The sequence below is a fragment of the Poecilia formosa genome, unplaced genomic scaffold, assembly GCF_000485575.1.
Source record: "Poecilia formosa unplaced genomic scaffold, Poecilia_formosa-5.1.2 Scaffold44, whole genome shotgun sequence".
NCBI classification, from domain to species: domain Eukaryota; kingdom Metazoa; phylum Chordata; class Actinopteri; order Cyprinodontiformes; family Poeciliidae; genus Poecilia; species Poecilia formosa.
Window position 1 is genome coordinate 470013 of NW_006799983.1, and position 21588 is coordinate 491600.

The 21588-nt window shown below is 37.4% G+C and overlaps 2 protein-coding genes and 1 long non-coding RNA gene across 3 annotated transcripts; all 3 read left to right on the forward strand.

Annotated features, from left to right (window-relative positions):
- The first annotated feature begins 3559 nt into the window (after nt 1-3559).
- Nucleotides 3560-4666, forward strand: LOC103137863 (uncharacterized). The gene is made up of 3 exons (XR_476192.2): nt 3560-3801; nt 3910-3957; nt 4083-4666. It is a non-coding gene; the product is annotated as an uncharacterized LOC103137863 (long non-coding RNA).
- Nucleotides 4667-6736: 2070 nt separating this feature from the next.
- Nucleotides 6737-9059, forward strand: ambn (ameloblastin). Its single transcript, XM_007551825.2, has 7 exons — nt 6737-6923; nt 7012-7344; nt 7468-7524; nt 7998-8147; nt 8252-8287; nt 8397-8435; nt 8572-9059. Exons 1-7 carry the CDS (start codon nt 6870-6872, stop codon nt 8884-8886), a joined length of 984 nt encoding a protein of 327 aa, XP_007551887.1. The 5' UTR covers nt 6737-6869; the 3' UTR covers nt 8887-9059.
- Nucleotides 9060-18727: 9668 nt separating this feature from the next.
- Nucleotides 18728-21138, forward strand: enam (enamelin). The gene is made up of 8 exons (XM_016671446.1): nt 18728-18797; nt 18972-19035; nt 19137-19160; nt 19321-19383; nt 19530-19568; nt 19664-19687; nt 19765-19830; nt 20331-21138. The coding sequence occupies exons 2-8, from the start codon at nt 18982-18984 to the stop codon at nt 20691-20693; spliced, it is 633 nt and encodes a 210-aa protein (XP_016526932.1). The 5' UTR covers nt 18728-18797; nt 18972-18981; the 3' UTR covers nt 20694-21138.
- The last annotated feature ends 450 nt before the right edge of the window (nt 21139-21588 follow it).

Consider the following 21588-nt stretch of genomic DNA (forward strand, 5'->3'; position numbering starts at 1 on the left):
AAACACAACACTACTCTTTGGCTTGATTTTGAAATGTTCAAAAAGTTACATAGAGCACTTTTCTAAAAGATTTTTTGTCAATATTCAAGTTCAAAATCAAATTCAAGTCTCCCCCGTAGTACTTTTTGCCAAATAAACTTAAAAGTTTTACCTACTCCAACAAAGCTTTACAACAATCTTTATTTCGGCAAAACATCTTTTTGGTCCTTTTTTCCCTTGTAAAATATTAGATAACATATCACTGGTAATCCTTTACGTTTCTCTTTTAAGTCTTTTAAAAGTTTATTTAATCTTTTACACACTAAACCAATCACGTTTTTTTTTTATTTGTGCCCAACCCTTTGTTGATCTTCCAAACCATTCATGTTTATTATTGCTTCACCTATTTCTTAAAATTTCCACCTACATACTTGAAATGCTGGGCAGACAGTTTCCTAACAGCTGTTGTTTCCCAACTGCCTGATCTCCTCCATCTGCATGTGTATAAAAAGCTCTAACGACCAACACACCGTCAGATTTGCCTTGACCTTCTCTGGGACAGATTGTGAAGAGACAACAGTAATTGCAAATTTCTTTTATAATTATTCATTCTGTTTTCTATTTGATTTTTCTGTCAGACATTGACTCAGTGCTTTCATGATACCGTTTTATTTTTTTTACTTATTGTAATTTTTAAATTATTATTATTTCTTATTTTGGCAGGTAATCAGTGAAACAATGCTGAAGGTAATATTTGTGCTGGGATGCCTCCTGTGTCTCACTCTGGCTTATTCTGTAAGTGCCATATTTATAAAGACTGAATCAATGTTCTTTTGGTCGGTGCAGCCGCCACAGAATAAAAATAATATTTATTTATTGTCGTTTTTAACAGGATGACTCGGCATCCAGCCGGGAGAACCGTTCACTTCAAGGCCATCATCCTGCTAAGGTAAGTTTATTGTATTGGTTTTACTGGAGTAGATAAGAACTGATGCCAAACCAGAATCTGTTTCCTGAATCTGAATAAACCTGACCTTGATTTGTGTTTCAGGGCCGTGGTCCTCCTCGTGGGAAACATGGCCACCCTTGTGTACCTTACGAAATCCTTCTGAAGCTTCGTGAGTTTCTGCTCGCCAGTACTACCACCACTACTACGGCTGCAACTACCACCGCAGCTGCTTCCACCACCGCAGCTGCTTCCACCACCGCAGCTGCTTCCACCACCGCTGCTCCTACCACAGCAGCTCCTAATACCACAGTGGCAGCTACAACATAAAGAATCTTCTCTCCCCACTAAATATGGCAAATAACATCTCATGATTCTTCATGCTGTTTCCTAAATAAAGTACAAGTTGAATGCATATGGTCTCAATGTGTTTGTGAATGAAAAGTGAGTTAATTGGCTTTTTTCACACCAGCTATGCACATTTTTATTGAAGACAAATTTCAAATGCAAACGACATTACATTTATAACTCAGAACTCAATGAAGTATATGGATTGTGCAGTATATGGAAGTGATGAAAATAAGTAAAACCATTTAGAAATAATTCTGTCTTCAAGTTATCAAGCAATACATTCAAATCATGGAATTTAGAAAAGAAAAACACATAGAAATCCCACATCATTTTTTCTGTTGATTTGTTCATATTAATGTAAGACTTGCATATATATTTTCCCCCCTACACATTTTTCATCTCTTTCTTCTCACAGTCTGAATTAACAGCTTCAAGAACTTACAACAAACAGTGACAGAAAAAAGGAACTAACTGTGACTATCTGTGTTATGCACTTTTAAAGTGTTGAATGTCTTTTACTTAATATGTTTTTAAAACTAGTCAAGCAGTGAGCGGACTGATTCTCAAAAGGCAAAAACAGTTTAAGATCTATGGAAGAAATCAAACACGTGGCTGAGGTTTCTGACTGGTGGCGTAGAAGGAGGAAATCAGGGCTCAGCAGAAAACATGGCAGCATAACGGCTGAACAAACTTTGTTTGATGTCTAATAGATAAATTTACTCTGCTGAAAATGGATTTGTGGTGCATCTGTAAGCTAAACCTGGAATCCAAGCTGGAAGCAGATGGGATTCTGCTTCAAGATCAGGAGATGTTGCAAACACTGATCTGATGAGGAATAGTCAAACTATTCTTTGAGCTTTATTAGGAAGCAGGTCATCTTTACCGTAAAATATTTTTGAAAACTGTCTATAATCTTTATTTCTCTTCACCATCATGTTATAATTGTGTTGGTAAGTTAAATAAAATCACAATAAATTACATTAAAGTAACTACCTATGGCAAAATAACTTTAAAAAATAAGTCCAAGGAGTTCAAATATATTGGCAAGGCACTCTATTTTTTCCATGTCGTTTGTGCTCAGGAATAAAATTAAATAACATCAAATAAATGTCTGTTGTTATTTATTGTGTAATTCAAATGTTAACAGAAGCTTAAAAACAAACATTTTCTTTAATTTTATGTTAGCAAGTTGTTGAGTTCCATCTGAGAAACAACTAAAAATAAAAATAATCTTAAGGTTTTCATGAAAGTGCCACCAAACCAAAGTTGATTGGTTTGGTGTGTTTAAATTCAAGGATGTTTTAAGCATTGAGAGAACAGATGGCAGCCTTATGTCTGCAATATTACAATGAAAATAAGTTAAAAAGTACAAAAGTCATATGTAAATAACTCATTCATAAAGTAGCAAATAGATTGTTTGTAAATGTTTCATAACTTAGTGAGGATAAGTTTTGGTGTATTGACTGAATTTGTACAGTGTTGTTCTAGTCATACTAACCACTCAAAGGCCTTTACTGAAGTATTTCACTTTGCCCAGAGGCACATCAACATGTGGCAGGAGGAGGCTGGAATTGACCCTGCAGCTTTCCAGTTGACAGAAAATATTCTACACATTCAGGTCGAGTCAAGTTTACCCCAAAGGCAAAAACCCTTATACGTTTTGTAAAAAATAAGATAAAAACGACTTAACACCCATGCATTATCTTACTTACTTCGAACCATAAAGCTGCACAGGCAATTTAAAAACTCTGACTTTACTTTAGGCGACACAGATATAACATGAAAGACATTATTACGCCAGGGTAATGAGAGCCTCTCAGACTAAAAATTCCCAGAAACGTTTGCAGCAGTGTGTTATATTTATTACCTGTAATATAAAAAAAAATATAGACTACGTCCATCATGTGTACATCCATAAACAAGATAATTATAATGTTAGGAAAGAATGGAGCAAGCACCGTTTCCAGGGAGCTCTAAGCACCAAACACAACAGTTTCGCAAGTCGTTATGAAAGGAATGAGTGGCTCCAGATTTTAAAATAAAGAATGAAGGATTGTTCTCTGATAAAAAAAAAAAAGTATCAGTTATGCAGACATTCAATTTTCAAACCTTAAACAATTCTTTGAAGATGGATTTTATCTGCCTGTGTTTGTGCACATTCTCACACATCCACTCAGATACATAACAGGATGAGGGCATTTAATCTTATAAAAACCCCACCCAACCCTAAAGCCGAAACTGTGTGCACACCCCTGTTGGTTTTTTTCCTGAGGCTAACCGCGGCCCATCAGAGATGAGGCAACACCTGTGAAGTTGGCGGGCAATGTCGACACAGTAGAGCTGTTTAAAAGGTAATTGTGTTTCTTCAGGCACCCATATGCAGACTGAGTTGATGAGCGTGATCTTTTATTCGTCATAAAGCTTTTTATTCTTGAGCCCGACTGCGATACGGAGACTAAGCCAGCATGAAGTCCAGGATAGTGTGTTTTCTGATGATTCTTCTTTGCATTAGTGTCCATGCAACTGTAAGTACAAAACTGTTAAGCACTGCTTTGTTTACATGACATTGTGCAAATTATTGAACATTTTTTTGTGCTAAAGTGAAATAATTTATCTCTTTGTGAATTTTGAAGAGGTGCCATGGTAAGCGCAGTTCTAGCAGTGAGTCGGGCAGTGGAGAGGTAATTAATAATAATGCAAATAATTTTTTATTTTGATCGTTTTTAGCATTTATCAGTATTGCCTAAGTTTCTTTTCTGTTTTTTTTTTTTTGTTGTTTTTGTTTGTTTGTTTGTTTTTGCTTCAGGTGAACACAGTAGACCTGCCTTCACTTATCTGCACTCTGTTTCCGACTCTGTGTTCAACAAAGACTACAACAACGACAACAACCGCCACAACAACAACAGCAACAGCAACAACTGCCACAACAACAGCAACAACAAAGGCAGTCACGACTTCAGTCACCCCCCGAGGAGACATTTGATAAGCTACAGCCTCTAAAATGAATCCAAAACGAGGAATATTTAGCAAGATGGGGAGAGTTTGTTTACTTTGTTTTGCAAAATGATCAGTTTAATGGTGTTTTATTTTGGTAAGGCCATTTGAAAAAAAAAAAAAAAACAGAATTAAATGGTTGACATAAAAACGAATGTATTAGTTTGAACTAGTTAAAATTTCTTTGTTGTGCCTCCTTTCCTTTTCTATTATACTTTGTTGATTGCACTTAATTTATCCAGCACAGTTTTTGATTGTCTTTCCACGTAAAGTCTTGATAATGTTTGTCCATACGGTGAAAAACACCAATATAAGCAAAGAGTAATGGACAACGTATGTTGGAGACGGGTCCCCACCGATGAGAAGACTCTGACAACACACCAGTGTAACATCCACTCAGTAAACTCACACAGACAAGCCTGAATGCTGACTGCTTAAGAAAAGGGATGAGTGTAAGCTGCTAGAAGCCAGACTCTGCCAACTCTGTCGCTCCTGAATCACCTGACCAACACTTTGATTCATTCTTTTGCACTGCTGATTCCTAAGACTTTGACTGAAATACATTGTGTTTTGTTCTAATCAATTACTTTGTGTTTGATGTAATTTGATGTGCCTAAACACTGTATTATCAAAAATCCTGATTTTGAATGTACTTTTTCTCTATTTTTTTTTTAACTCATAGGTTTTTTTTTTCTTAATTATGACTGTGCACTGACTGATCTTATGTGTGCTGCAGGTGAACTGTTATGGTTCTAATAAAATCAAATAAAATGAACAAGATATTTGCAAAGATAAAGTTTAGTAATAGTATGTATATGAATCACTATGAACATTAAATGATAAATCAAATGAGAATGCTACATCCTGCGAAAGATCTCGTAGATTTCTCAATGATCTCACTGAATACAATGAGTTCAAGAAGCTCCATGTTTTCTGTTCTGCTGCTTTTGACGATGCGTCGCTAAAAAGTATATTTTGGGGCTCTTTACTTACTTAGCACACTGCTGATTCCACTGAAGTCAAGTGTCTAAGGGAGCCCCACATCAACGGCAAATGGTGTTTTCCAGAGATTTACAGAAACACAAGCAGTTCCTGATCACACACACTCAGTCACACAGTTTCCCCTTTCCGATCACAGCAGAAATGCTAAAACAAAGACACTGTGGAAGATCAAAGGAGGAGTCTGACATTGTGCTCATCGACTGTCAGACATGAAAACTTAATTCACCAGATAACTTTCAACTTTGCATAATGTCCAGGACATTATGACCGTTGAATTTTGCCACATGTGTTGCCTGTTTATTTGTTTGTTTATGTAATTTAAATGAATATGTCACATGCTGACATAAACAAAAGTTTTGAATGAAAAGTATTGTGTAGCCCACCCCTTCTCTAAAAAGTCTATTCACTAAACCATAAGCAGCACACACCAATCAGCCGTCCATACTAAACACAAAACACGCAATGTGTATATTTAATAACAACAAAGAAATCTTTGTAATGACGCAGCACTATACTGTTTCAATATACCGTATAGTGCTGTATATTGATTATAGTGATTGTATTTTATTTTTCTAAAAAGTAAAAATCAATCCACTCTCCTTGGTTTCTTTAGACAGATTTGTTCCATAAACAGATTTATTTTGTTTTTTAAGGGTGATGGGATATAATGTGATTCTAATATTAAAATGGCATTAAATTGTAATATTTGTTGTGTTTAATGTACAGCGATACTTTAGCTTTTCGTCATTTCTACTTCAAAGACATGAATTTGTTTTTTTTTTCTTGTTTTCTTTTCTTAGTCCTCTGGATTTTATTTGGGAAGGCTTATCCATGTGTTCTGTACGACTTTTGTTCGGTTCTGTTATAGAACAAAAAGTCTTCATATCTTGTTCATATACTTTTGCACATTTTGTATTTTGCTGTTAAAACCTAATAAAAAATTTATTAAAAAAAAAAAAAAAAAAAAAGACATGAATTTAAAACTTTTAATGCTTTTGAGTGTACTTGCAATCACTGTATTGGCTCATCTACACTTTACAGGAATTTCAAAGTCCACACGCCTCGTAATGGATTTTTTAATTGGATTTGGATGAGTCAGCCATAATTCATTCAGCTTAAGCAACTTCAGAGAAGCTAGCTTTTCTCATGCTTTTTTTTTTTTTTTTTTGTGCATGTCACACATGTAACGTACATAATTAAGGATAATTACAGCAGTCAGACAGTGACATCAGCCACACCCACAGGTGTCCTGAGTGTCAGGAAGCAACACTGTCTGAACTCTTCACTGGTTGTTTATACATTTCTATAGACGTTACACCATCATAATTGAAAGAAAACTTGCAATTCCGTTCATTCAGGAGAATTTGTGTGGTTTCCAGCTCGCTGCTTCATTCACAGGAGATAATTAGGTGGATTTTGAGCTTTTCTTTCCGTACTGTGATTGGTCATTTCAGCTTCTGACAGACCCATAAGTGTCTGCTCCTGGCCTTTCACTTTCAGTCAATTTATTTGGCTCCCCGGTGACATTACTCGAACGTTTTCAGTTCCTGAAAGGGAAGAACTCAGAGCAATAGTGGCCTCACTTTGTTCGTAAAAGATGTTCATCATATTTCTGCTTTCCTGTTTGACTATAATAGTAACTGCAATACCGGTAAGAAATAATAACGATAATAATGAAATGCCAGCATGTTATCAAAAGCTTAATTGAACATGCAACTTCTAATTATTTTCTTTAACAGGTTAGTCCAAGTACTCGTCCTCTGCAGCCATCACAGAAGGGAGTCAGTCATGGAAGTCAACCTGTTGATGCCACATTCAGAAAACCTGAGGCTCAGGTGGACCCGTCTCTTCCTCACAGCTTGGACCAACAACAGCCTGGAAATCCCCAGCATCCGGATCAAGAGGCCAACAACCAACAACAGGCCAACAACCAACAACAGGCCAACAACCAACATTCATTGCAGCATTACGCATTGTTTCCACAAGGGGGCAGCCCAGTGATGTTCCCCCTTCCTCAGGGTGTCGCTGGATTTCTACCGCCTAACCAGCTGACCCTTCCTCAGCAGCCTCTGGTAAGAAATAACAACGTTTACAATACAATTTAGACTGAAGAAGGTTTCTGATTTTTTTCTGCCTTGTAATTTTAAAACAATAAATCCAAACGGTGTCTGTGTTCTTTCCATTCTTCTAACTAGATTTTTCCATCGTACGGATTCATGCCTGTATTCCCCTCACCCTATAGCAATCAGCTGGTAAGATATCATTAGCAAACACACAGGTTGTGCCTTCAGCAATATCCCACACATAGTTTAAAGTATTGCATGTGCTCACTATAGATTGAAGTTTGAAGTTCAGAAAAAAAATTCCCAGCACAACTTACTTTAACTTGAAAGATTTCCCCTGTGGGTGTCTTGAACAGTTTTCAACAGTTTAATGAAAGTTTTTTTTTTTTTTTTTTACTCTTTCAAGTGCTCTCAAAGGAAACCAGAGACAACCTCAAACTCTCTCACTGGAGACAGTGTTGTGCAAATACAGACATCTGTCTCTAAACATAATTACTGGTTGATTTACGGTGCCGAGGCAGCAACTAACATTTTAATGCCGCAAGTGCTGATTATTTAACCTCCTAATTCAGAGTAATGTAGCACAGTTCAAGTCTTTGTGTACACAGTGCACAAGTCATGAACACAAACTAAACCTTGCATGCATTTTCTCTCCTGCAAAGTTCTCCCCGTATGGATTCCCGAAGGTTACCGAGTCTCACCTCCCTCAAGCTCCAATAAATCAGCTCACCAACGGTCCTGTGCTGCCAGCAGAAAATGCTGCAGGGGCAGCTGCACCCTCCATAGCTGCAGCTCAACAAACACAACAACAGGTTCCTTAATTTGACATGACTGATCCCATAGAGAAATAAATATTGACTTTATTGGAAGTTAAAAGTGGAGCTGCATGATCAGACTGTCAAACTCTCTTTCACAGAATCCCCCAGTCGTGTACATGCTCCAGCAACCCATGGTAGATATGAATTGGTGTTTTTATGCTTGGATGACGAAACAACTTTTGTTGCCTCTCAATTGTTTGCCAGATCATTTTTCAACTCACACGAGCTGTCATTGCTTTCTAGAATCCCTCACTTGGAGGTCTCAGCTCAGAGGAACTGGAGGTAAATCAGCCAAGATTTTTGACTGACTCTCAACATGTGCAAACACTTTGTTTCAGTGAACTTGATGATCCCAAATCCCAAAACTGCTTCCCCTTCCATGTGCCTTATGTTATCTATACATTATTCTCTGTTTCAGACAGCAGCAAAACTGAGCCAGCTGGGTATGTTTATGCCCACCATGCTTGCGAACCTTCCCGCTGGAGCAGCAGCAGCAGCTGTTCAGGCGCAGAGTCAGGTCGCCGGAATCACAAACCCAGACCAACGGGCTGCCGGACAAACTGCAAGGACCTCAGTTTCTGGAGCCCAACCATTACAGGGTGTACCTTGCTCTGGATCACGGCCGAATGTCAACAACACGCCCACCCGTCTGAAGAGAGCAGTGCGTGAAACTCCCGCAGTCCGATCAGCGGATCAACCCAAACTCCGGCCCACGCAGAGAAAACTGGCTTAATAAAACCGCAGCAGAAAACTTACTTATGATGTTTTAAAATATCAACTGCAAAAAATAAACGGCTAGCGATTTATCAGTAGGGTGTCTTTAGAATATGCCTAACCATTGTTGGTATTTTTTGCCTTCAGTGCGGTGTTTTTATATATTAAATAAAGAAGACAATCAGAGACTGACTGTGTCTTTCAGTGCTGCCCTGTGTGCTACTATTTCATCAATCTGCTTTCATTTAGTTTCAACATACATCACATCATTATGACAGACTTTGATTGGGTGAAGACCAATGCTACTTCCACATGTTGCAAAATTCACAAGAAGTCTTAAAAAATGTCCTTTATACGGAGTCCTTCATTTACTCTTGTGGCTCCAGGTGTTTGACTCCTTTTTGAAAAGAAAAGAAAAGAAAAGAAAAGAAAAGAAAAGAAAAGAAAAGAAAAGAAATGAAAACAAAAGAGAAGAAAAGAAAAGATCTTTTTATAACTCTTTCCCTCAGTTAGTAGCAAGCTGTTAATACAGATTGTGCCTGGTGCTTGGCAGAAGGGCGACAGACGGTTTTTAGAGGATTTTTTGTAAAAAAAAAAAAAAGGTTTTGTCTGGGAGGAATTAAAAGCCTGGAGCTTTATTAGCTAACTAGTTTAGAGAACTTTTCCTGACTTACTAACACCTTGTCTTGTTAGAACCAAAAAACTTAGATTTATTTTCCTGGGATTGTATATTATTGACCAATGCAAGATGGACCCTATTTCTGAAGGAGAAAAAAGGATAAATGGTCTTATTGGACTTTGTGAGATGTCAAACGGTTTGGTTAATGTTTTCTCATGATCTAACTCATCTTTGTCAACAACTTTATCGCTGGTGGATTTCTTGTTCTTGTGATGCTTTGTCACTAATGTTTTCTAACAAACCTGTGAGGCCTGGTTGCATTTTCATTTGGGCGTCCCAAAGTAAATTGAGGAATATACACATTTTCAGTTGTTTAGTGGTCTTACACATTAAACAATGTGCAAACCATGTATTATTTTCCTTTTTTGTTCCAGTTGTGCTCTACTTGTGTTTGTGCTTCATTTAAAATCTCAATCAAACACATTAAAGGTTTTGGCTGAAATGAGACAAAGTGATACATTTGTAAGGTATTGTAAATTTAAATGATCAAACTAAATACTACTTGAAACCGGCAGAGCAAATTGCTTCTTGGGTAATGAAAATTGATGTCTCATTTTTGTTAACCCAGAGTCATCTTTTGTCTCATCTTGTGAGCTGAATCTATCATTACGCACCTACTTGTTAGTGGATTTTAGGGCATTTACCCTCAGTAGGCCTCACCTCAAGTCTTCATTCAGTTCCAGTCCTGGTTGGAGGTTAAACCTGTGTGGAATTTCACGATCTCCCTGCATGTCTATTAGTTTGCCCCAGATACTGTGGTCCCCCCCCCACAGTGTGAAACCAAACAAATTAGCTTAATTGGCAACTCCAAATTTACCGTAGGAGTGAATGTTTCAGTGTGTGTGTTGGTTTGTTTTGAAAATCTTTACGGCGACTGAGCAATGGACCTGTCTGGGATTTCCATAACCTGTTGCCCATTTACTGTCAGTATTGTACTCAGCTCTGAATAATCCAAAACAGATACAGTGGGCAGATGAAGGAGACGTACATCGATGGGCATGCGCATCATAAATGCATGTCTTATACAGACTTTATTGAGTGACATATGTATATTGTGGTTGCGTAGACTTGAGCCTGTGGATAAATCAGTCTGATAGAAAACACATATTTTCCTAAATAAACCAAGTGTCAAAGGTCATAGGTCCTAATCCCAGCCTAAACTCTTGGTGCCTGGATTTTACTTGTTCTCTCCAAACATGTATGAGTTCTCTCTGGGTCATTTGGTTTTTTTATAATGTTTAACAGACTCAACAATTTATTTACAATGATTTTCTTTTTAATCATTGTACCATTGTCAATATTTTCCATTAGTTTTTGACAAAAAAATACAGTGATAGTTAAGAAGAATAAAAATGTTTATATATTAGAGTCATATTTTCACACTTTGGACTTGGGGTTACTGGGTTCTTGCACTTCTGTACCTCATAAATTACACTGCTGAAGGATCATATGTCATAAATGTGTGCTTCAAGCCAAAAATGTGTTAAAGGGGTTTCTCCCAGAGACAGAGCTGTCAGTGATGTGATCATAAAATTAAAACTCTTTGGCTTATTACCAATGCCTGTCAAAAGTCTGCAAGGTCTTTGTTTTGTCAGCAAATAAATAGGAGCAGATCTCCCTCTGCTCATCACACATCCTTCTCCAGGAATACTTCTTTACTCACAAGTGGACGGATAGGAAAGGTAAATCTCTTAAAATGAAATAGGATTACTGAAGGATTTGTTGCATAATTTCTATATTTTATTCTTTTAAAAGTTCTGTATTGAATATACTAGCATGGAATAATCACAAAATAATTGTTTCCACAGCTTAATTCAAAATGAAGCTCATTCTGCTAGCAGCCTGCATCATTGGGATGGCTTCCAGTGCTCCTGTAAGGGAAACACACATTTGTTCCTCAAATTTGTACCGTATTTTTGACATAAAACTTTTGCAGTACAACCAACTAAAAGTCCAATTACACAGTACCTTGTCTTATAGGAATGATTTCCCATATTTTTCTTGCTAATGTCTAAATTACCTTTTTTTTTAGCATTTTAGCTCAACTATTTTTGATTTGCATAGTAATGAGCCTGTATAAATGTGTGTATGAATTTCCCACCAAACAGCCTCAGATGTACATGGAGTTTGACCTCCACTATGCCCCTCCTCAGGTAAAAACAAATGTTTTGCAGCGACTGCAGCATAGATTTTCCTTCCCTTCCAAATGACCCAGTTAATACTGTGGACCTATTCTTCACAGGCGGCCCAAGCAATCCCTGCCGGAGCCCCAGTGGGGTCCCTGGAAGTTGTAAGAACAACATGTTATTATTTCATCCTTTCAACACAAATTTACACCTGGCGATTACTCTTTTATGTGATAATTGTGGCTATTTCCAATTTTCAGCTGCTCCCAGTTAACAACCAGAGGCAATATGTTGGAGGACCAGTGAGTGACATTTTAAAGCTGGATATTAACAGAGCCGCATTTGAACTTTGTAGTTAGAATCGTGGGGGGAAAAGAAGTCTCGAACAAAAATCTAAGTAAAAGTTTCGCTGTTCTTGCATTGCTGTGGCCTAGCCGCACACATTAACCCCTAAATGAACTTTCTCTGGAAGGTCCAAGGATTCATCAAGCAGGAGATCCACAGGGCAGATGGCAAAGACGATGAGATTGTAAGAGCATTTAACATCTTCCTGACTGAAAGTTGTTGCAGAATGTTTGTCGTCGTACTCGTCTCATTTCATCGCCGTCCGTTTCAGTACTACCCCTTTGGGTTTGACCAGCCAGCTCCAGCTGCACCTGCCCCTGCTGCCCCCGCAGCCCCAATTCCTGCTGCCCCCGCTGCTCCTGTAGCACCAGTTGCTCCTGTTGTTGTTGTCGCCGCACCCGTAAGAGCTGTTTAAGTATTCTATCTGGACATTACGTCTGAATGGTTTCATACGTTTCGATAACAGCACCACAAGACATATTTAAAGAGATGGAGAGGCGAGTAGGTTCATTCAAATTATTCTTGCTTGGGAAAAAAAAGAGCCCATTTTTTGCTGAGCTTTCTAGAAGAGTTGTCTCATCCTCCCTACTGATTGGCTTACGACAAGCCTCTGTGATTTCAGGTTGCCAAACCCAGTGATGATGACGAGGAAGATGACTAAAAAGGTCTGAGTCAGCAGCAGTTGTGCTCGTGTGTGCAGAAAGAGGTACGATGCACACAAGCACACACAAAGGAAGAGACAGTTTATACAATGAACTGTTAATGAAACGTTTGTGTCATATGCTTAAATTATTTTCACAGCTGACTTAGTTTGTTTGTTTCTTTTTTTTTTTAAGACGAGGAAACCAGGAACCAGCTCAGATGAATAGAAACCAGACAACGATGCTGCTCTTCAAAGCTTCTAACAAATTTGGTGCTACGCGTTATGGACATCTTTCCAGTCCAGATGGTGCTTTGTTTTCTTCCTCAACAAAACAAACAAATATAATGTGTTGAAATGCAAATTGGTGGTTTGCTGTGAAATATGATTGTCCTATTTTTCCAATATTCCTCTTTGTGATCTTTCTATTAAGGAAGCTCAGAAAATAAATGAATTGAATGCATTAATCAGTGTCCTTGTGTTGTTTTGTCTTCTACAAATAACTATATATAGGAAAATAAGAAGGTAATAATATCAGTAAGTTCTTAAATCTTTCACATAAAAAAAAAGGTTTTTGTATGCAATAACCTTGATTTTTCTTTAAGAATTGGCCCGACAGATTATTTAATATAGTTTGAATACAACTGAATTTTTGCTTCATGAGATTCATGATTAGCAAGTCTTTGTTTTCAGACCACAGACATTAAATTGTATCTGGTCAGTATTTACTGTATTTCTTATCAGCGCTTTTCTATTTGGAATTTAGAGAACAAAAGTGACGCAGAGATATATTTTACATTTTCTGAGTAAACATGTCTTCTGCTCTCATGGTAAACGGCTTGTCTCTCATAAAACCTTTCACTGTAAATCTTCTTCCACTGTTGTGTCTCATAAACGACACTGCTGATTGATAAAATGTCATAAAAGTGTGTTTCAGGTTAATAAGGAGTAGGAATGTTAGCTGTCAGTGTTGTGACCATAAATAATAAATCTTTGACTTATCTCCAACCGTCACATGTTAACACTTATGTTTTATTTACCATGTTATAAGTAGAAGCAGCTGTGCAGTCAATCAGATTAGAGATATATGGCACTATTTATGTACTATTCATCACTTGGATGTTTTACCCCAATCAAAATGTGCCTTTTAGGACGAAAATAAAAAATGCAAAGAAATCTCTCTAATGTCGAAGGAAAAACAGAGTTCTACGAAAAAAAAAATTACAAATGAAACTGTTGCATAATGAAAAAAAGAGTGTCCTTGTTATGCTTCATTTTTCAAAAATACTCCTAGCATTGCATTTTGTCTCTTTCTAAATACACAGAACAAATAAAACAACACACTGATACGAATTTATGCAACACTATTTAAAGTTTGTGTATAAACTAAAGTGCCTGTCAGGCGCAGCTGGAACATGTTGTATTAATAACAATTTGCCATGTAAACTGCAGAGGTTTTATCTCGATTCTGATTTCTTCATTAGTAAGTCCGAACCCCATGAGCAACAACATCTGACTTATAGTAATTCCAAATCATATGAAAATACATTTATTTCTATAAAACGATGAAATCCAACACTCCCTATGGCTGAGAGTGCAGGTTGAGGTGAGTGAAGGTGCAAAGCCACCGACTGTGTAATCAAACTGACTCTACTATTACTCAGATAGTGGATTGGGCCACTGGTCATTTAGTTAAGCTGTGGGCCAGACACCTGATCTGTACTCCCTCATTGGGAGACTTCACTGCCTTCGGCTGTAATTAACCGTTTGGTAAAGGGACACCCTATAAAAGTCAAACCTGCTCTCTCTGAGCTACAACACAGTCACTTAGCATCCTCTGAGTTCAACATTTCATCTTCTCTCTCTGGTTTGGTTTCATTGCAGTGGGTGAGTACATGTATACCTGGCTAACAGAAACCAACCATCCTGTGTGACTTTTGTAGATTTTACAGCGGTGAATGTTGTGTTTTCAGAGTGAAAATGAAAGCAGTCTTCCTGTGCCTATGTTTGGCTGGCACTGCCTGTGCTGTGCCCGTAAGTCTTAGATTTTTATTTTTAAACAGCAAAAACTTTAAAACTACTACACAAAATGTCCTGCAGTCACTTCTCTAAATGTTTTTGTTTCTGCATTTAGTTTCAGTACTTGCCGCATTACACGGGGTCTAGACCCCGGCAACTGGCGACACAGGTAAACATGCATACTGTGTGCTGAGTTTGTTAATCTCTTCCTCTATAGTTTCATCTTAAATGCTTGATGAAACTTTAAGAAAATAAATATCATGTAAGCTGAATTTTTACCAATAAAAGTTGTTTTTGTTTTTTTCCCCTCCAACTTTCATGCAGATTAAATCGCCTTTTGCTGGTGGTTTCCCACAACCTGCAGGCCCAGGAGTTTATAGTGTGGAATTTGTAGGTCCCAATTCTTTAATGTTATGTTTCCATTTAACTGTTAAAATCAAATTATTACATTTTCACTTACAGCATGTATGTGCACTTTGTGTGTTTTACCAAGCTTCCATACATGTTTGGTGCTGGTGCAGCTGGAACAAATCAAGGACAAGTAAGAGCTTTCTCACATGCATGTAGATGTGCTAATCTATGACAACAACTGTTTTTACTTTTCACTGATTTTGTTTCAACAGACCTTCCCTCAGTACGGTTTCATCAAGTACTCCATCCCACAGCCTCCTGGCAGACAGAGCGTAGAAGTTGTATGTGCTGATCTGTTACTTTTTGTATTATGTGTGGCATACAGTGCGACTATTAACATTTTTGTGGTTTTGTGGTTTTATATTTGCAGTTCTACCCTTATGACTTCACTAAGAACCAAGTAAATATTTTGTGTAACTTAATGAATCCTTACAAACCTAATAATATGTACAGTGCAGGATTCTAAAAGCAGGTTTATTTTTGTTTCAGATAATTCAGAACTCTGCTCCTCTGCCAAATGGGCCCGGTCTGCAAAATGTAATATTTTTTTTTTATTATTATTTGATTTTCCCTATTGCTCTCCAAGCACATCATAAACATAAACTGTATGTGCTTTTTCTTCAGTTGCCCCCATTTAGATTTCCTCCTCAAGGAATTCCCCAGCAGCCAATGAATGTGAGAACAGAGTATTAGTAATATACATTCTATAATGTCTCTCCACATTCTGCTTCATGTGTATCTGTTTTTGTTTTTTGTTTTTTCTTAGATGCCAGCTTTTGATGTCAATGCCCAGCCATCGCAAGATCCATTGCAGAAACTGCAGCAGGACAAACCTGTGCAAACAAGCCAGGTGACCAAACTATAAATCACTGCACTAATTAACTTTGCACCGTTAATAAATGTTCACAAAAGTTGCACAAGTATGCATGAAAAAATAATTGGATGCTATTTTTCTGTGTTTTCAGGCACCTGATAAAGCGTGAATGAGTGAACTACGTCAAACACTGATACTTGGTTATAAAACTGAAGAATCATCTTGAAGTAACATTTTAGAAGATTAGCAAACTATGTTGATAACCTCTGTAGATACCCGAGAAGACTTTGAATTATCTTTAATTTTTTAATAACAATAGCTGTTTTAGAATTATTGACTGTGATACGATGTTACACCCAGCATGCTGCATTTTCACAGTGTCTATGTTCTTCCCTTTTCTTTTCTCACTGCTGTTTTCTTTTTAAAAATAAAAAAAGTTTTAAGCAAATCCCCGTGAATACTACTCTTTATTTGGAGAGTTCATCTAAAGGTGTTCTTATTTGCATCTGTGTTTTGGCTTTAACACACGTTGATGTTTTTCCCCACACGTTTTCACATTGAGGGTATGTCATTTTATGTATTTTATGTATTGGGATTTATAAAGAAGTCAGAACCTACAAGTTTGGTATGACAAATACTGTGAATACTTTTATAGGGTGGATTAATACTTGCTGAAAAATTTATCATTCTTATTCACTTTTTTCTATTTAGAGGTTTGAAAACAAAAAAAAAAATGTTGCCAAAAATGATTATTACCAAAATAGTTTATTGGAATCTATTGCATAAACAGAAAACAATTCAAATTTATGATGGGGAAACAAAGGACATTTATCACGTCAAAATATCAACATGCTCTTAAAAATCTAAAACTATTCTAAACATGGTATGCGCAACACAGCAAAAGCATATTTGACATCTTGTGTGCTGCAGGATATTAGGCTTACTATAAACAGCTTCAATGGTTTAGCAGATTTCCCCACAGTGAAATTTTACTGTTGTGAAAACCGTAACACCACCAAGGGAAAAATCCATCAAATAACTGGCCCCCTGAGGATGAAAGCCTGTTGCAACATGACTTTAAAGCTTACCTCTTAAAACGCACCAACAAAAGAGACAGGCGCCTTCCACTCACACTACTCAGTCTCTTCTTTACATGTTTTCTTTCCTGGAAAATCATAAACATCTGTCAGTAGAGAGAGTGGAAGTGTTAAAAGCTGATTTGAAACACTTTATTATTTACCCAAAGTGGTTCCTCTTCTTTTTAGGGATTTGTTATTGAATGAAACAATAAAAAAAGAAAAGCAGAGTGTAAAAATTGGTAATCCAACCCTCTACCCCAGATTTCCCCCCCGAGCAAACAAACAGGTAGCATATTCCTGTTAAACATATATATTTACATTATTTCAACTGTGACACTGAGAAATATTGTTCAAAATTATAGACACAATGAACAACAAATGGAAGAAATATTAGCTTGAGAGCCTTTTTACACATAAGGATATAAAATTAAAATGTATTATGATAATTTGATGTCCCACTTAGCATCCTGAACGACAAATCTCTTTCTGAAAACATGCATCAAAAAAGACAAATAATGATAATTACATACTATTGCCCCTCTGTGGAGCAAAGCAGAGTTTAATTACTATGGTGAATTACAAGTACTCCTGTTGGAACAGACAATAATATCTTCCTCACCTCATTAAACTCACAAAATAATCTGAGTGTGGCAGCACAGAAGGGCTTTGAAGAACTAATGAAGTGATTGTTATCTATCAGAGGAACTCATTATCTCAGCAGATTTCAGTCAAGACTGTCTGGGATGAAGTTTGACAGATTACACAGTAAATCTTAACGTATCTGATCTGAAACAAAAGAGAAAAGGGGGGGGAGGGGAGTATGAAGACTTCCAAAGCTAAATAAAAAATATATATATATTTTTAAAAACCACAAAGGTTTCTTTAACTACAGGGGAAAACAAACTCCTGAGATGTTGACTATTTCTGCTAAACAAGTGTTTTCATGTAAAAACCTGGAAATACACATGGATTATCAATGAATGTTACTTCAAGAGACCAGCCCTTTGAACAGTGGATTATAAATACGGTAACTTCCACTAAATACAAGACCCAGTAGTTTTACATTTTATGCTTTACTTACTATTTTGGGATTTGTTTCTACGAGTATTTTATTCCTTTCACTAAGAAAGGCTGGCTCTGGTTTTAGTTCAGGTTTGGGCTTAGACAGACATGTCTCATGATTTTTTAAGGGCTTGTAAACAGTTAACCTGAATACACACCAGTTTCCACAGTCCAGACAGATTTCTTTTTAAATATTGTCCATGTGCAGCAATTTGTGTGAAATAAAGTTAGCGACATTTCATTATAACCCCACTGCCTGTGAAAATGTGGTAATTGTTCTGATTCTGTCTTATGGATACTTTTGAAAACATTGACTAGAACATCCTAATGAGGAAATCTCGAGTGCATTAAAGACTGCGTTAGATTTGTTTGTACATTATAAAGAAAGTTGACTTCAGTTTTTATTTCTGAGTCAGTCTGTAATGTCCCCGTTTTCTATATGGCATCCCCCTCTTCCTACTTTCTCCATATTTTTTCTTAGGGCAATAAAGAAGAGCATGTTTGCTAAGCAAACCTGCACAGCATGTAATTAACAATAACAAGGGCCTCAGCCCCACATACCATCTTTTTTTTTTTTTTTTTTTTTTTTTTTAGTTTTGACATGTAAGAATCTTCAAACACACAGCTGTGCATGTTTTAGTGGATGTGATTGGCTATTACAGGATATAAAGGGCATCCATGGGAGGCATAAAGTAGACTTCATTCCCCACTGAGGAGGCACGTGTTAAAGTTTTTGCAGTTCCAAAGAAAAAAAAAAAGGTGAGTTGAATTTTTATCACTGAGCTCATTGTTGACTCTTGCAGTTCTGAATTACACAGCAAATGATCTTCTATCAAGCTATTTCTTGAACATGTTATGATTCCACTGTTTTCATTTAAAGTCAATGAAACAGGAATTGTTCTATATTCTTTCCTACATTTTTCTTTAACAGTCATCACAATGAAGCAGGTTTTAATCTTGCTGTGCCTTCTGGTCTCCGCCTTTGCTGCCCCTGTAAGTCTCGCCAGTCTCACTGTTTGATATATTTAACTTTTAAAGACTGTTGTTCTTCCAGACTAATTAATGTCTGTTCACATCCCTGCATCAAACTGTAGGCACCAGGCAGTGAGAGTAGTGAGGTAAGAGGATTCCTCTCCTCCTTTTCGGTTCAGTTTTGGGTCCGACTGCTTTGGCTTGTCGTCAGCTAAACAGCATGATGGGTGTCTGAGAGGGAGGAATAATTGGCTTTGTTGTAGCTCACGTCTGGAGATGTCTGGTATTTTTGTATGCTTTCGGCAGGCTGCAGCACACGCTAATGAGGCCCTGAGGTTGATGGAGATGTACAGGCTGTACCAGCAGCAGGTGGGGGAGGAAGGGAAGACTTATTGACATCCTATCCAAATAAATATCAGTGGTTTTGCTAATTTGTTTAGATAATGTGGCATTAAGCATCAACTTCAAGTGTGAATCTGTTTTTTTTTTTTTTTGTTTTGTTGTTTTTTTTGCAGGGGCTTGCAAACCCCTTCCTTCCAAGTGCCGATGCCCCTGTAAGCTCACTCATATGAAAACGTTGCATAAACTAACAGATAATAAACTGATGATTAATAAACTTTTTAAAATTATTTTCTCATTCTTTGGAAAGGCTAATTCTGTTGTTGCACCTGCGGTGAGTATGATGACAGCATTACACCGTTTATATGCCAAGACTTTCCATTTGAAGAGAGAAAACAACATCTATTTCAGGTGGTTGCTTACCAAGCCCAGCTGGCTCCCGCCCCTGCGGAGGACGACTCAGACGAGGAAACCGAGGTGCGGTTCTAGACTAAGCTTTAAGCCAAATATTTTGTGTTTTTTAAGCGGGTTTCAACAGTCACCGTGTTCGACATTTTGCTGACTTTACTTTTGTGTGTTTGTCAGTTGACGGTTTGTGCTTTGAGTGGAGACAAATCACAGGTGTAGCTTGTACTGTGTTTTTCTCCAATTAGCCTCAAAGTGGGACAGTGAGTCGATATAAACATCCTAAAACTTAAATAGCTAAACAATTCAGTAATTTCATATCCAACCAAGTCTAAAAACTTCTAGGAGTAGATACATTTCCATGTGCACTTTACCTGACTTTCTGACTTAATGGGTGCCAACTTCATTTAGAATAATTTCAACATCTTATGCACATCCCAACATTTTTTAACATTCCCTCTTGCATTAATTTTCCTTTGCTCATTAAGTTTTCCCCATATTTACTAAATATGGTGTGGCCTTCACACTGTTTTTTTTAAATTTTTTATTTTTTTTTTTACTTTTTCTGTTAGGATGGGAACCCCGCTCCTAGAGTTGCAGTCGCCGGTGCTCCTGCTGCTCCTCTGAACTCTGACGAAGAGGAGGAAGCTGAGGAGACGGAGGTAGCTGAGGTTGAGCCGACTGTGGTGGACACGGCACCTGCAGACCCCACAGCAGCCCCGGCAGCAGCTGCTGAGCCTGAAGTGGTTGACATCCCTCCAGATGTTGCTCCAGTTGATGGTGTTGTTGTTGTTGCCGTGCCCCCTGTTGACATTGTTCCTGTGGACACAGCTGCCGAGCTGCCTGTCGATGTGGCCGGCCCCGTCGCTACTGACATTCCTGTTGCTGATGTTGCTGCAGCCACAGCGGCTGCTGAGGTTCTTGCAACACTGTAATTATCCACCTCTCCCTTGCCACTGAAGGTGTATTGTGTGTTTACAGAAAATTGGAGGTTAAAACACCCTTAGCTTACTTTAGTTGTAGGCTTCTTGAATGAACATTGGAAGAAGCCATGATAAAAGATTAAGTATCTTGTCCACATCTAAGCCAAAATCTTGATGTGGATTTTTGTTTTTTTTATCCCGTTTTTACTTTTCTTTCCTCAACGAATTTTTTAATTGGTTTGCAATTTTTCAGCTGTGTTCCATTGAGTGAGTGACAAAAGGTCAATGTTTTGTTTTTAATTTCTGTTATCCACATTTTTTTGTTACAAATTAAAACAGCATATGTTGCTATGTCAGTTTTTTATCTGAGACATAATGTTATCTTTTCAGACTGAGTACAATTGTAACTGGCAATTTTGATTTGGAATAAAAAAAATCCAATGTGGAGTTCCTCAAGGTTTAATTTTGGGTGATTTTTATTCATATGAGAGAGAATCTGTACACTCCTCCATCTCCTACAAGACAAATCCTAAAAAAAACAATATTTCTGTGTCACAACATGACCATGGTTAATTGATTTCATTATGTCTATTTCAAAAGCTTTTATATAAATTTATCACACAGCATATGTTTGATGGTGAGGGCAATAAACAGGATTTTAAATACAGACATTTTAGCCTAAACAATGATGGTAGCGACTGCTAACTACTAACTCGACAACTGCAGAACTGATATTGACGCCACTCATGTAGAAATAGATCATTGCTAAAGCTGCCGAGTCATGAGGAGCCTTCATAAGGCAAATTATTGTAAGCTCCATGAGGAGAAAAAGTGTGGCATAAAAAGTTACGCAAGCAGCACACATGACCACCGTCTGGAGAGGATTGTGAGGCATAAGACTGTGAAA